General features: G+C 51.8%; 2 protein-coding genes across 3 annotated transcripts in view; one reads left to right on the forward strand and one right to left on the reverse strand.

Moving 5' to 3' along the window:
- The first annotated feature begins 1,821 nt into the window (after positions 1 to 1,821).
- On the forward strand, positions 1,822 to 10,343 carry SRPRB (SRP receptor subunit beta). The gene is made up of 7 exons (XM_055816892.1): positions 1,822 to 1,978; positions 2,154 to 2,248; positions 2,637 to 2,714; positions 4,456 to 4,538; positions 4,971 to 5,107; positions 6,038 to 6,092; positions 9,054 to 10,343. The coding sequence occupies exons 1-7, from the start codon at positions 1,867 to 1,869 to the stop codon at positions 9,268 to 9,270; spliced, it is 777 nt and encodes a 258-aa protein (XP_055672867.1). The 5' UTR covers positions 1,822 to 1,866; the 3' UTR covers positions 9,271 to 10,343.
- Positions 10,344 to 11,120: 777 nt separating this feature from the next.
- Positions 11,121 to 15,750, reverse strand: part of SLCO2A1 (solute carrier organic anion transporter family member 2A1) — a 33,998-nt gene continuing 29,368 nt past the window's right edge. For both annotated transcript variants that reach the window (XM_027792711.2, XM_005241561.3), the window contains one exon: positions 11,121 to 15,670. In XM_027792711.2, the coding sequence (XP_027648512.1) occupies positions 15,550 to 15,670 (121 nt within the window). In that variant the 3' untranslated portion in view covers positions 11,121 to 15,549. The remainder of the gene's footprint in view (positions 15,671 to 15,750) is intronic.

Below are 15,750 nucleotides of genomic sequence, written 5' to 3' on the forward strand. Positions count from 1 at the left end.
TGGGTGTCCTGAGATTTTTCAAAATGGTCCTTAAGCCCATTCCTTCCTCCAAACCTCTTGCCGTAGGACAGTGCCAGATATCAATGTGGCTATTGCCACTTAAGGCTATTGCTGCCCATTAGAGAAATTTGTTTCAACGTTTGCCAAAGCAAAATGAATTAAATATGCCCTAAAGCGTAATTAACAAATGTGTTGTACCATCTGGGCTTTTGCTTCGCCCAAGTTATCCCATTATGTCCGCAGCAGATAACAGTTGCCTGGTGTGATTAGGACACAGGAAGAGGGGGAATGTTTATGTCAGGGAAGGTGAAGGGTGGAGAAGGAAAAAAAACCACAAACTGAACTAAAAAAATACAGTGGTTGTAAGATGGAAGGTGTGAACAGAAACCACCCCACCTCATATATCAGCTGACTGGATTTGAGTCATTTCCACCAGGCAGTATTCTTAAAACACGTAAGTATATTGATGGGGAGAGTCCAGGCGTAGGCTTCCTGTCTGAAAAAAACCTAGGACTTACTTAGAAACATGTGTGTTTTGGTAGTCTGTTCAATGTGCTGCTGGCCTGAGAACAAACATGTAGGTGGGCAGCCTGACTCTGATCCACGGTGAAAATAAAAAGGCAAGAGAAAAAGGCCTGCTGAGGCGCTCTGCTTCAGAGGAACGGAGCCTCGGGTAACCCAGCAGGTCCCAACCCTGCTGTCAAGGCAGGTATGCAGGAGCTGCTGAGGGCAGAAGGATGTTAAGATCTTCTGGCTTTGAGGGAATGAATATTTTGATGGGCTCACACTGATGATTTTTGGACGCATATGGTATGTGTTGTGAGAAGTTCGCTAGCCTGACTGAAGATCACGTTGGAAGACAAAATGTAGAGTGTGACGGGAAGCAATGAAATTTAGTTCTTCATGTTTATGTAGGATGAAGTATACTGGACAGATGGCTTTTTTAACCTGTTCTTAAAAACTAGCAAAGAAAGAGAGACAGTGCCTCTAAGAGCCTGCTTCTACAACTGCCTGCGGCTACAGTTAGAAAACTTTCCCCAAGCAAAGCTGCGTCATCTGTACTCTGTATCAGGTGTAAGCCCTTGTCCCACAAGTAGAAGGCATGGAAAACAGGAACCTCGCTAGAGGATCACAGAATAACTCCAGTGGGAAGGGACCTCTGGAGGGTCTGCTGTCCAACCTTCTGCTCAAAGAAAGGGGTCAACCAGGTTGCTTAGGGCTTGACCCAGTCAGGTACCGAGAACCTCCAAGGATGGCAACTCCATGACCTCCCTGGGCAACCCGTCCCACTGCCTGACAGCCCTCAAGGGGAAGAAGTTTCCCTTGTGCCCACTCCGAACCTCTCTCGTTTCAGTGTGTTCCCATTGCTCCTCGTCCTGCACCGCTGTGAGAAGCCTGCCTCCGTCTCCCTGATGCCCGGCACAGATGTGGCCATCCGTGCCACCTCCCCCAGCCCACCCCGGTGGTTCTCTGTGGAGCTTGCTATCGTTCACGGATGCCTTGCTTGAACCGGGGGCCCCAAAACCAGCCGCAGCACCTAGAGGCCGCCAATCACCCCCAGATGTTTAATCACCCCCAGATGTTGCGCCTCAAACCGAGGGCCTGGTGCTGAGCGCGGAGAGCAACCACCTCCCGGGCCCCACAGGTCCCTCCGCCCCGCGGCGCCTTGCCGTGCACTGCCCCCCCCCCCCGCCCTCCGCGGCAGCGACAACGCGCCCCCCCGCCCGGGGCCCGGCCCCCGCCCCCCCCCAGCACGGCGGGAACTACGGCTCCCGGCAGCCCTTGCGCGCCCCGCCAGCCCCTCCCGGCAGGCCGCGGGGCCGGAAGCGGAAGTGCGGGGAACGGCGACGTGTGCGGCGGGCCGGCATGGCGGGCAGGCTGGAGCCGCACCTGGAGGCGCTGCAGCGGGAGCTGCGGGTGTCTGACCCCGCCGTGCTCTCCGTCCTCCTGGCGCTGCTCGTCGTCGCCATCACGCTTCGTGAGTTGCGGCCCGCGGGATCCCCCCCCCGCCCCCCCCCCCCCCCCCCCACCTCTCCGGTCGCGCCCTGGGGTCTGTCGGGGGCACCGGCCGCCGGGTCGCGCCCGCTGAGGGGCCGCCGGGGCCGCCCGCTGAGCCTCGGGGCCGCCCGCTGAGCCCCGGCTCTCCCCCGCAGTGATCTGGAGGTTCGTGCAGGGCAGGAGGAGCGGCCGGAGGGCGGTGCTGCTGCTGGGCCTCTGCGACGCGGGGAAGACGCTGCTGTTCGCGCGGGTGAGCCGGGAGCCAGGGTGGGGGGGCTCGGGGCGGCCGCGAGAGGAGCCCCAGGCCGGGGAGCTGCCCGGCGCCCGCCGCCCTGCCACCCCTCCGGCCTCCTCCTGCGGAGGTGAAGGCGCGCCAGAGGGCTTGCAGGCACACTGCCATCCTTCTTGCTGTAGTGATGTGGAGATTCAGTATATACATGGATTTTTTTTTCTTAATGAGTGTTTTTTAAAATTCTTTGGGGGGGGAAAAAACTGAAACTGTTTTGTGCATGTAATTTGAAATCAGATATCTGAAGCCTGTTACTTCTTACAGACCATTTGAGTTTCTGAGTGGATGAAACACGATGTCCATGTTCCTCCCGCCTCCTTTTTCTGAAAATTACTTTTGTTTTTCACAGCTGTTGACAGGCAAATACCGTGATACCCAGACTTCAATAACCGACAGCTCTGCAGTTTATAGAGTCAGCAACGACAAGGTGAGTGGACAAGCTTTTGGCTCTGACTTGTGCGTGGTTCTTATAGCCAGCTGGTGCCTTTGTTTTTCTACTCCCTGTGCTAAACATGGCTTGATGCCTTTTGTACTGCTCGGTCTTCCCAGCTTGAAGTCAATCCCTAGTTTGGTCCAAGTGTAGGATAGGATTTTTCTAGGCAGTGTACAATGAGAAAGTAGGAAAATACTGGGAGGTATTAGGGAATTCTCGTCTTGGCAGGTTGTTTTTTCATTGCTTGTCAAATTATGAAACCTTTTTGACTGAAAACCATGTTTGCGTATCATGCCTTGAAAGGTGTGTGGTATTTTTTTCATATAGAAGAGGAAAAGGAACTTCTTTTATTAGTGGAGTAAAACCCACAGTGCTGTGGGGGACAGTGGTGTGGTTCAGAGCAGGAGGTTTGTGGTTCTGTTGTTTGGTTTATTTGCTTGACAGTAATTTCTGTTTCTCCCAAGGAAATGTAAAATTAAAAGCTTAAGCAGGCTTAAAAAGGGTCTCTAGCTGAACTTCATATGGTCTTAAAAAGGGTTTTGTTACTTTCAGCTCCTGGACTGCCACAGACAGAGTTATTTTCAATTTATGGCAATCTCTCTCATTTCAGAGTGTTTTTGTCATGCTGAGTGCATGTGTGGCCGTGAAAGCAGGAAACTGGCAGCACATTACGTGCTGGTGGGTTGTAAAAGCAGAGGGTGATTTTATGGTTTCTCTGTGGCAATCTTCAGTGACAATAGTGATGATAAGAGATTAAAAACTTAGTAAAGAGAAGTGCAGGACTTGTTTTGTACTTTTCTATGTCTAAGATTGAGCAGATAACTATTTGTAGGGGAAGAGATACTGGAATGGTGCAAGGCAGACTGCTGTTTTTCTGCTTATTTTTCATTTTTTAAAATTGTAGATGAGGTTTCCATTAAAATCCAAGAACAGTGGGTAGGTAGGGTCTTGTGTAGTGTTCTCTTCCCTCTTGAGAACAAGTGTTCTTCTTGAGAGCAGTGACCTGGCCCTACCTGGCCCTGTCTTGATTAGGAGCATGTGAGAGGCATTTGTTCTCTTTGAAACATCATTGCTTTGGCTGGAGGCTGCGGAAAGGGAAACATTTACAGTTTTTAATTTTAAAAGTTTCTTGCAAGGGTATTTTTGTGTTATTCCCAGCAAAGTTTGTGTATTTAGGTAGACTTGCAGTAGGGTAGATTGCACGCATGAATAGGTAACTTGATGCAGAGACTGTAGGATGATTATTCTGTATCAGGGACTTGCAGGACAGGAGTTTGTTGTTTTGCTGTGCAGAGATCCACTTGCTGTCAGGGACCATGTGAATCTGCTGGTGCACCGAGAGGGGTGACTGATGAGCTTTGCTACTTGCACTGTGCATGTGGTAGTTGTAGGTTGGGTATTGTGGGTGAGAAATGGGTTGAACGTTCTCTTTTCTCTGGTCATGCGCTGTCCTCTCGGCTCTGGCGGGTGGTTTGCTGGTGTTGGCACCCTCCTTACTGAGTCCTAGCCATGAATGTCATTCCTCAGCATTTCTTTTGACTGTCAATTGTTTGGGCTGGTGGAGAGGCTGCACCTTGGGGAGTTATGTGCCTCTGTCTGGTGTGGGGATTCACTCACCCGCTGCTGCTTTAACACCAGGCTAACTGGAAACCACTATCAGACTGGTTTTCCCCAGCCCACAGTCACAGGTAACCCTAGATCAGGTTTAATAATACCTTCTTGCTTCTGTTCCCAGAGTGCTAACGTGACCTTAATCGACCTTCCAGGCCACGAGAGTTTGCGGCTCCAGTTCTTGGAGAGGTTCAAGGCCGCAGCCAGGTAACTTGGAGGAGATTGGCAGGGTATGAGGGGGCAGGTGACGTTTTGCAAAGAGATAAACCAAATGATGGTGCTGGGAATGCTGTGAGCTGGGCTGGATTTGCTGTGGGGTGGCGCCCTGAGAGTCGGAGCTCTGCCATGGGGTTGTGGGCGTTCATTATTGTTCTGCTTTCCCCCTTACCTGTCTGTGCAGTGCATCATGAGGCAAAGCAGCTGCAGCGGGGAGGGTAGGGGATGTGGTGTATCCCTGGGGCGGAGTGGGAAAGATTTCCTGCTGGGGCTGGACATGGGGTGTAATTCAGCCAGCACATGCTAACCTGCTCTTGGGTTGGGTGAGATCAGATGTGGAAACAAATATGATAGCCCAGGCTGGAATACCTGGGGGGAAGATGGTTCCAGAGCTTCAGGCCCAGCACGTGTTCTTCCCTCCAGAGCCATTGTGTTTGTGGTGGACAGTGTGGCCTTCCAGCGGGAGGTGAAGGATGTGGCAGAGTTCCTGTACCAGGTCCTGGTCGACAACACTGTGCTCAAAAATGCGCCTGCGCTGCTGATCGCTTGCAATAAGCAAGGTATTGTGTGCTGCCCTGTGGGCTGGACATTGGATTCAGTCCTGGAGTGATAGGGGTTCATGCCGTGGATGCTGAATTGCTTAGGAGTTGGGATTTCAGCAAACTGAAGGCTGGAACTTGGTTTCAAACTCAGACTACTCAGCAGGAATGTTTCTAGCAGCTGTTGGAAGAATTCTTAGGTCAGGTATGTCTTAATAGCTTTGCAGAGAAGCACCACGTGGGAGAGCTACAGCTTTTTAGACAGGTTTAAGTAAGACAGGTGGCTTTCTGCTTGGGCAGAACTGTCTGCCTGAATCTGCAGGCAGCAGAAAATACGATCAACTTGAGTGTAATGAACTGCCCGTACACACTTGGTAGCCTCAGTGTTAAAATCGGACAGCCATTTAGCTGCCATGTTTACATGGTTTCTCTTGGCTGGACTAGCAGGAGCATCCAGTTACTGGAAAGAACTAGATTTTCAGATACCTACAACTTACAAAGTGAAGGTGTGGATCCATGTATAACTGTCTGAAGCTTTTGGGCAGTATTAGATTTGGGTTTCTTAATTATTTTGTGCTCTACTACTGGAGCTGCCTAAGGCCTTCATAGCTCCATGTGCCATAGGTTAAAAAGTGCTGTGTTGAGATCTATAATGCCCGGACAGGTGAGAGGGCTGGGCCTTGTGGGTGGGAGTCCTCTGAAGCAACCCACTGCCCAGCAAGAAGAAATTAATTCCCTACTTTATATCAGACTTTGGGTTGCTTGCTCCCATTCACACCTGCAAACCCAAAGCTCCAGCATCTCTTCCCCTAGTGCAGGCACAGCTGTCTTTGTCCCAGTATCTCTTAAGGCTGAACAGTATGAGCAGGCCTTGCTGTACCTTTAGGAGGAGGAACCAAGTTTTGAATTCTGCCATAAAACCAAAGGGCTTTCTTCCTTTTCTCTCTATAGATGTCACAATGGCAAAATCAGCAAAACTTATTCAACAGCAGCTGGAGAAAGAGCTGTAAGTATGAAATTGGATCTTAAACCCTCTGAGCTTCTCTCTCTCTTCTACTTCCTATCTCTGACCACAGCGCTCAGCGAGGTCCCTTGAGCCACATCCAAGTTCATTGTAGAAGGGGAGCGGCCTGTTTTGTCTGTGTAGATGTAACCAAGATAAGAAAAGATTGGTCCTTGTAAAAGCATGCAAAAAAGCAGTAGGCACAAACAGTGTAATGCCTCCTGGAAGCTGAGGGTTGGAAAACAACATCCCAATCCTTTCCTAAAAGCAGCCTTCCCTAAGCTAAGCGATACCTCCCAGGGCACTGTCCTGTCTCAGGTACAGGCAGGGTTGGCTTCCGAATGTCAGACTTTCTGCAAGTGGTGTGAAGATCTCAGTAGCTCTGCTCAGTTGTACTGGGGCAGGTTTTTTTGCAGGGCTGCTCTGATGCAGAAGGGCTTGGCATGCAAAGCTTCACAGCTGGGAAGGGAGTGTCTAGTTTTCCTGGTCTGCTAACAGGCATGGCAGGAGCCTGTTTGTGACCCCGTGTTGGCTCTGTATCTCATACTAGGAAGAACGTTAACCTGGGAAGACAAATGATGTGTGATCTGTTACTAATTTTAAGTTGTAAGAGCAAGTGGAAGGAGGAGAAAGTGGCTTGTAGACTTCTACAGTGTAAGCCGCCAGCTGAATGAGCTGCAGCATCAATGGCTGGCAAGTAGATGATTTATTTAAAGCTGGTTTTAATCTCTGTGCACAAAGATTCTGCCTGTGAGTCTTGTAGTTGGATCAAATCTTCTCTGGGAGAGACCTCTGCAGCTCTTGTGTTGTAGTGGCCTTCTCTTCCAGCATCTAGGAGAGATTTTTCCTTCCACGCACACTCAGAACTGGATGTTTTGCCCTCCTGTTGCCTGTGGGTCCTGTTTGCTGGTTTGCAGTTAGCAGCAAGGCAGTCTCGTGAGCAGTAGCAGGAGTGTAGCTCTTTGGTCTCGCAAACAAATACACGTTTGTGGAATATGACCATCTTGTTGCCAAGTGGTAACTTGTGACGTGGTTTAACCCCAGCCAGCAACTAAGTGTCACATAGCTGCTCATTTGCTCCCTCTTCCCCCGCAGTGCGATGAGAGGGAGAATTGGGAAAAGGTAAAACTTGGGGGGTGGAAATAAGAACAGTTTAATAATTGAAATGAAGTTAAAAAAACAAACTAAAACCAAAACCCCAATAATAAGTGTAATGAAGAGGAGAGAGGAATAAAACTCAAGGGGAAAAAAACAAGTGATGCACAATACCGTTGCTCACCACCTGCTGACCAAAGCCCAGCCAGTCCTCAAGCAGCGACTGGTGGCTCCCAGTCAACTCCCGCCAGTTTATGTACTGAGCGTGATGTTCTGTGGTATGGAATATCCCTTTGGCTAGTTCAGGTCAGCTGCCCTGGCTCTGCTCCCTCCCAGCTGCTTCTGCACTTGCTTGCTGGCACAGCATGGGGAACTTGAAAAGCCCTTGAGTTAAACTAGGCACTACTTAGCAACAACTAAAACATCAGTGTGTTACCAACATTATTCTCATATTAAATGCAAAAAACCAGCACTGTACCAGCTACTAAGATGAAAATTAATTTTATGTCGGCCAAAACCAGGACAACTTGGCAGTGTTAGTTTAACAGTTGGACTCTGTGATCTGAAGGGTATTTTCCAACCTAAATGATTCTGTGATCTCCTTGGCCAGTAGACGGCAGCAGTGTTATTTGTGCTGTTGCCTCTTCCAGGCTGCATACCTGACCTTTCCATTTTTAAGGGAGGAATTGGTTTCTAACTCTCCAGGAAAATAAGCATTCCTTGGTTCCAGTGTTGGGCATTTGCTGGTTATCTGTGTGTAGAAGTTGGATTTCCAGGTAGGTCGTACGCTCCCTCTTAGGCAGCGTTCTCCCTGCAGGCTAGCAGGTGGCTGCCATCCTCCTCCCTGCACTGCCATACTTGGATCTCCTGATGTGGAGAACCCAAGGAAGTGTCTGCTCTCTTACTCCTGAACTTGCACCTCTGGGCAGTGGTGTTCTTTCCCGATGCCCCGTTAATTTAGCTCCTTTCTGTGAATAAGGAGTAGCTGGGGTTGTCTGAGAGCAGGCACTGCCAGGCTTTTCTATCTCTGAAGGAGATGCAGCACGCCATCCGTGAGGCTCTACTAGGCGGTCAAAGAGCCGGGAAGGGGTTGCTGATTGCATCTGTGCCTGATGCAGCCCCTTGACTTCCCTCGCCTCGCTTTTGGGGGTACCTCAGCGGCAGGCAAATCACAACCCCTCTGCATCTGCAGGGCTGTTCTACCCCTCTGTGCTGCCTCTGCCTTGGATGCTGGTGCATGTGGGCAGGGAGGTCCATCCTTCCTCTCTGCATGTGGCATGGAGCTGAGATGCTGCAGCAAGCTGAAGGGCAGGAGTAGTGGTGACGTTGCAGCCTGGCCCTTGGGCAGGCACTCCTTGTGGGGAGCAGCGGGGAGACTCAATCCCCTTCTCAATCCCTAAAGGTATTTGACATGCTGCAGTGGGGTGAGTGCCTGCGTGATCCCTGGTATCGCAGGTGCCTCTCTCTTCCAGTTAATCTGTTAAACTAGTGCAGATCTTGAGCACTAAAATCGCGTAATTGCTGGTGACTGGCATCTGCCGTGGGGATATTGGGGAAATTCAGGTGAGGACATCATTGCCTGACTCTTGCTGTTGTTTATTACAAAACAAAACCTGTTTAGGCACCCTCTCCTTGAGTGGTCTTCTGTCTGTCTTGCTCTCTTGAGCCTCTCTGCACTTGTGCCTTCCAGTGGATATGTGGAAGTGGCCAAAGTGCCTATGCCTCCCCGGGCAGAGCTATGGGACCTTCTATCCTTGGTGTAGCTGGCATCCTGCTGACAGTGCTGGCTTCAAAACACCTCGGTAGCCGTGGTGTAGGTGGTATTCCCCTGGCTGACAGTTCTGGACCCTTTCTCTTCTCTGTCTGCAGCAATACCTTACGAGTGACCCGCTCCGCAGCCCCTACCAGTCTGGATGGCTCAGCCACTGGGGGCCCTGCCCAGCTGGGGAAGAAGGGCAAGGACTTCGACTTCTCCCAGCTGCCCATGAAGGTGGAATTTGTGGAGTGCAGTGCTCGGGGCAGCAAGGGAGAGGATGGAGATGCTGACTTCGAGGGCCTTGAGAAATGGCTGGCCAAGGTCGCCTGAACGGAGAAGGGCAGGGCTGGAGGGAGAGACTTGGGGACTGAAAGGAAAAAGATGGTCTGAAGCACTCAAATCTCATCTTGCTGTAGAAAGAAGAAACTTAAGCTGGAAATCAGCATTGTGGTACCTTCCTCTGCTGCTTGTGGGCTTGGGAGCAACATGACACGATTGCTGGTGTGATTTCCTCTGGCTGTTCACACTGCAACACTTTTTTTCCTCTCACCTGTTCCTTTGTCTTCCTCTGGGATGCTGACCCTCTGGGCTTGTGTTTTTCCTTAATCTTTAGGCTTTTCATTTGGTAGATGCCAAGCAAATTAGGAAGGAGTGCACTGCCAGGTGAGTTTTAGAGATTGGCGTCTGCATGTTGTCTTCTGCCTTGGTTTAGCACTGTAAGCCTGTTGCCTCTTGGAGGTACTGGTCACCTCCTGATTCGCACTTCTTTCTCCAGCCTCTCGCTGCTTGGGAGCACACCTCTGCAAAGTGCACGGACTCTCTCTGTTGGGCAGTCATTGAGAGTATAAAAAACCTTCGTGTCTCCTACTTTCCTGTTCTTCCAGTCTGGCACAGTCCCATTTTTGTGTTAGTGGAGTGGTGTATTAAATGCCAAAATCAGGCTGGCTGTTCTGCCTTTGTCACTCCAGCTGCGGCACCTGTGTCTTTGGGTGATTTCCACTGTTGGACAGTTCTTGGGAGTCTTTCTTTAACTGAGGGTTATGTCCTGAAAGCTTGTTTCATTCTGCTTCTCCTTCCCATACTTCAGGCTCTTCTGCAGACATGTATACACTTGCCAAGTGGCAGAGCTGTAGTAGGGTCTTAGCTTGAAACTATGAGTTGGTTATGTTTTTAGATTCATACCTATATTACACGTGAGATCTGGCACGACTGGCTTTCACTGTGCAGTCCCCTGCCTGTCTCCTGCTCCAGTGACTGCAGCAAGATCTTTTTCTGTGTGCAGTTGGTCAGCTGTTGTGGCAGAGTGAGAGGGAAAGCCAAGGAGTGCTAGCACATTTGTGTGATTCCTCCTCCTGAGGAAGATGCTCAATGAAGAGGGGGAATAAAGGTGATATTTCCCAGTTCGTATTTGCCTGTAGTGTTTAAAGCCGAAGTTGCTCTTCTGTGTGTGATCTCAACCATTAATCTTGTTAAAGGTTCAGGGGATGGCTGTCGGTAGCTATTTCAGTGGCTCGAGGCTGCTTGGAGTGTTGGAGGGCTCTGCTTCAGCATGTGTCTGAGTTGTCCAAGGGACTAGGCTCTCCTCCCTGTGTCTGGCCAGGAGCACTGGTTATGCGAAGGGAGATCTTCCAGCAACGTTGGTGTTGATCAGGTGGGAGGCAGCAGCCTGGCACTGTGCTGGGGGTTCAGCTTCCCCTTCCTCAGCTGCCTTAAAACACAGTCGCCCTGGCCAGCAGCTTAATAGAGCTTTGTGCTCTGGTGGGGTGTAATTTCTGTGCAGCACCTCCATGAGGATGATTGCTCTCCATGCTGCATATTGGGAAGTCCTACGCCATTTAATTTTTTCCTTTTTGTTGTTTCCCCTTTTGTTTTAGGGTAGGAGGCAGTAGCTGGCTCCTGTTAGAGCTTTTTTTGTCTTTTGCTGGCTCCTCTCCTCTCTGGTTTGATGTTTCCTTCATTGTTCAACTGATCTGTTGCGTCCTTTTCCTTTCTGTCGGGGGCATTCTCTGCCTCCCTGTAGCATTGCCAAGTGTTGGTGTTGGGAAGAGTGAGAACAATCTTCAGCAAAGGCTTGTGCTCGTAATGAAGCCGGGCCTTATGTTTCTAGTCCTGTGAGCCCAACAGCTCTTCTGCTGTCCCTGCAGGAGGTGGGGAGGGTTCTGTTTACAAAGGATGTTACATTCTCTTTTTTTCCTGCAGCCAGAATATTGCTAGAAAATGTTTGTCATGCCTTGAACTCCTTTAGCTGGAGATCCTTCCTAGGCTGCCTGCTTTGAATCCATAATGTTGAAGTGGGAATATTGCTGTTTCTTTGGGTGGTTATTCTGCTTGCAAAGGCCTGTCTCCTTGAAAAGCAGAGGCAGCACCAGCCTCTGCTGAGATAAGAGGGGGAGGTAGCATGAGGCTATGGTTGGTTTTAAGTTATTCTTAGTAAAAGTATTCCTTAAATAAATTTTTTTTGCTTAAATGTTTGTTCTCAAGTCTCACTTCAGTCTGTCTGCATTTGCCGTGACTTCTCAGTGGCGTCAAATCCACGTGTACTGGGGCTCTGCTGCTGCTCAACATGACGTTGGAGATCAGCCTTCCTGCTTGGTGGCCAGGTCTGTGTTGTCAGAAAACAGTCTTCTCCACATACAGGGCTTTGGGGTGTTGGCGGTTGGTGTTTTTTTTATTTGGTGTGCATTTACCGCCTTAGTGTGGGTATTTGAGGCTTGATAACCACGTAGCTAACCCCCCCCAAACCAGTGACCAAAAACCTGGAGAGAGAAAAAAAAAAAAAAAAAAAAAGTACTCAAATGCACTGGAGAACTCGGGCCAGCTGCAGTGCGCTGTGCACAGCTGTTGGGGTTGAAGTCACAGAGCACTTGCCCTGCCGGGGGTGGCAGTGGCACCCTGTAGCTGGATGGAGACACCAGCTCTCCCTGCCTGAGCATGGTGTGTAGGGCAGCGTGGCTGAGCTGGGGCTGCACCCAGTGCCACTCGTGCCGGAGGACAGCGTGTGCGTTGGGTTGTTGCAGAGCTGCGTGTGGGTTTTGGGCTGCACTCCGTGACTTGCCTGTTAAATATTTGGGGCTGGTTTTCCCCAGTTGCTCAGGGAAAAGGGCAGAACTGGAAAATCTGAATGTTGGGTTTCACACACACACACACCCCCCCCCAGTCAGCTTTGTGCTTTGCTTCTTGCTTTTACTTATAAACCTTGTTCCCAGCCTGTGGCTTTGTGCTGTCCTGGCAAGTTGCTCCTGAGGCTTGGCAGCCAGTGTGTTTGGATGGCTGTGGTGAGGCAGCGGGATGTGATAAACTCAGTTCCTTCTGCTCCAGCTGCCTGACCCAGAGTCAGTCACCCTGCTGCATTTACACGTCTGCAGGGATTGAGGCTTTCCTTCTCCTTTAGAGCTTTTTTGATGGATGTTTTTTGCTATGGGCTGTGCATTGCTTGTGAATTGTTCCCCTGGAAATGAAGGGTGCTTTTGGAGTGGATTGATAAGCACAGTGAGATCCAGGATAGCGGGAGCCACATGAAAGTGGAGGAGAGATTGTTGAAAGGCAAAGAAAAGCAAAAATAGCGTGGTGCCTGAACACTGGCACCCCAGTGGTGGTTTCCAAGGCTCCCAAAACCAGGTGTTGCAGCTGTGACCTTTCCTGTGCATAGAGCCGTTGACTAGCCCCAGCCACCGTGACACCTTTGGGGCCAGAAGGTTCTGTGCTCGCCCCATTTGGGCCACCTCGTACACTTTTGCTGGATGACACCTCCTGGGGCTTGTCCAGCTTGATGTTACCCCTGGTGGGATGGAGGTGGAGAAGCAGAGTTAAGGAAGGTCATGTGGGTGTTAAGGGAAAACCTGCCAGGTGGAGGGGGAGTGGGAATGGGAACAGCCAGGACAGACCTTGTTTTCATAGACTTGCTGATCCAGAGCACATCCAAGGCAGCTCCCCTGCTGTCCTCTCCTGCCTCTACTCTCCTTTCCCTTTACTCCCTCTGTGACCGCTTTGCCTGACAGCCAGGTTAATTTGATTATAGCTGCTAATTTGAATCACAGTCCCTAAGATGATTGATGACAAGGCCTCCATAATTGTAAGGGTTGTAAACACGCAACTAATACTCCATTCACTATTTATTCAACCAAGCCACCTTTGGGTGGTGAGCTGTGTCTTCAACTGCACATTCATGATTGCTCTAAGAGTCCTTGTACTCCTTCCAGAGAGGTGAGTCTTCACACGGTTTCAGCTGTCCGTATCCCCGTGGACCAACTGACATTGACAAGGATAAACCACAGTAAAGGGAAAAAAAAAACCCCCAAAAAAAAAACCCCAAACAAAACCCCCAGAAGGTAGCAGCCAAAAAAAAAAAAAAAATTCTGTTCAAATTGCAAGGTTGTCACACTGCTCTGTAAAAAGGGGTGCACCTTAACCATATTGGGTGTGATTTTCTCCTCTTGGTGAGGTGAGAGAGACATTTGCTATTCCTGTCTTGGAAGCAAAACAAATAGAATAACTGTTGCCTTTCCCAGCAAAGGCAAATGCAACGGAACTTAGCTGTGTGCTGTGAGCATGGATGCAGCAGGGCTCATTGGCCAAGAGCATGGGGAAAAGTCGTGCTGTGCCCAGCACAACGGAGGGGTAAGGACAGCAGAGGCTGAATACATTCACCCAAGACAACTCTTCTGCTCCCCTCCTGTCCCTCCCCGTCACCTCCAGGTCACCTCTCAGGCTGTGATGCTGCCCAGGAGGGGATACAGCTGCTGTGTAAGGGAGGAGGAAGGTGTGGTGCCCTGTCTGGCCCATGCTCCTTGCCCATGGGCCCTGGAGCCCCTGCCCTGCCCCTCAGTCCCTCCCTGAGCTGGGGGGGGGGTAGTGATCTCCAGCTCAGCCACAGCTGTGGCTGTGCCTGGCCGGGGACCTCACTGATCCTGACCCAACTGACATTCCAGCATCTTTTGCTGTCTCATCCCTGTGGATAGTATTGCTGCGTCTGCCGCGGTCCTCTCTGGGTGTCAAATGTGCTTCAGCAGCCGCCCCTCCTACAGGAGCCACGGAAAAGATGTGGCCTCCTCAGATGCAGTGCGTTCACCTCGAGCCCTTTGCCCCTCCAGCAGCACGGGCCTGGCGCGATGAATGTTGTGCCCTTTGCACAGCGCCGGGATCTTCAGAGAAGCTCGTGGAACAATTCCTGTGATACCGGTCAAGTGGTGCTGCCATGTCACCCTCTCCAGGTGACAGCAGGCCATCATTATCAGCGGGTGCGTCTCCAGGTCCCACTGCTGCTGTTGCTGTTCTAGCAGGCTGCCTTCATCCTGCCAGGAAAGGCGGTGCGGCAGGGCAGGTGAATCTCTGCGGAGCAGATCAGGGAGGCCCTGGAGCTGCTGTTCTCCCTTCAGATGCACTGCTGCCAGGGATATGTGCTGCACAACCCTGCCTGCAGCCCCTGCCTGCAGCCCCCTGACCCCAGCCCCTGCCTGCACCCACCTGCACTGTGCCTGCAGCTGTCTGCATGCAGTCCCTGCCCGCAGTCCCTGCCCACAGCCCCTGCCTGCCTCCAGCCCCCTGCACTATGCCTTCAACACCAGGCCCAGCCCTGCTCACAACTCCTGCCTCCAGCCCGTGCCCTCAGCTGCCTGCATCCTGCTGAAAGCAGGTCCCAGCTCCCTGCCTGAAGCCCCCTGCCCACAGCCTCTTGCCTGCTGCCTCCATCCCCAAGCCTGATGCCCGCTGTACCTTGCCTGTGGCTCCCTGCCATCAGCCCCATGCATGTAGCACCCTGCCTGCAGACCCCTGCCTGCTCTGTGCTGAATTGTGCAGACACCTTTTGGGTGCTCTAGGCAGGGTGCAGAGGGCTGCAGCCGGGCACCGCTGCCCCTGGGCTGCCTGGCCCGTGAGCTGGCACAGCCTGCCTGCTCGGCACAGCCCCTCATCACTGGTGGAGCTGCAGGAGGAGCGCGTGCCCTGTGTGCCCTCATTTCTTCACCTTTGCTAGCAAGGGGTGCACTCAGCATCTGCCAGGATGCAACCTGCAGGCATCCCCCAGCTTGGGGCGGGGGGAGACCAGCAAAGCACCACAGTTGGAAAAGTGACCTTTATTTAATTATAATAAAAAAAGCAACAAACCCTGACATGTTCTGCGATAAACCCCTAGTTACAACTTTTCACAACATGTGTGCAGTGTCCATGCTGACCTCTGTGAGGGGGGGGGCAGGCGGGGGGGGGGGCACAGGGCAGCCCCACAGGGTTGGCAGCCGTTTCCCCTGCTCCTGTCCCAGCTGGGCAGGCATTGCCTGGCTGGAGACGTCACGCCGGAGCAGGGACCATTGCCCACAGCAGGCACTTCTCTGGCTTGGTGGGATGGGGCTGCGCTCCAGCCCCCATCTGCCTCCTGCTCCAGCTGGTGGGGGCTACCCCTCCCCAAAGTGATGGACAAGGTGCCGCTGGAGAGCCTGGGAGAAGCCGGTGCCAGGATGGGGCTGGCATGGAGCATCCCTCGCCGGGAGCACGGCTGCAGGAGGGGAGCTCGGAGCTGCTACGGTGAACTCGCTCCCTTAGGAGGAAAAACAAACCCAAAAACGACAAAGTACTGGCAGTGGGTAACGGGGGGTGTGGAGTCAGTCCTTGGGTGGGCTACACCAGCCCCGCTGCCTTCTCCTGCACGTTGTACTCCTTACTCCTCTTCACCTTCCAGCTGATGAGGGCGAGGAGGATGGTGCCCACCACCTTGTAGCCCACCTGCAGCCCCAGGTATCTGTCAGAAGAGTGGGGAGATGCTGTGTCTGGAGATGGCACCTCCAGCCAGCACCAGGCTGTGCCGGGGACCATCCCCAT

The sequence above is a fragment of the Falco peregrinus genome, chromosome 12 (genome assembly GCF_023634155.1).
Source record: "Falco peregrinus isolate bFalPer1 chromosome 12, bFalPer1.pri, whole genome shotgun sequence".
Classification (NCBI taxonomy): Eukaryota; Metazoa; Chordata; class Aves; order Falconiformes; family Falconidae; genus Falco; species Falco peregrinus.

Bases quoted from the DNA above. Each gene is read 5' to 3' on its own strand.
- SRPRB (XM_055816892.1), top strand. From the start codon at position 1,867: ATGGCGGGCAGGCTGGAGCCGCACCTGGAGGCGCTGCAGCGGGAGCTG. The intron at 1,979-2,153 runs GTGAGTTGCGGC...TCTCCCCCGCAG, and splicing joins CGTCGTCGCCATCACGCTTC to TGATCTGGAGGTTCGTGCAG. The intron at 5,108-6,037 runs GTATTGTGTGCT...TTCTCTCTATAG, and splicing joins GATCGCTTGCAATAAGCAAG to ATGTCACAATGGCAAAATCA.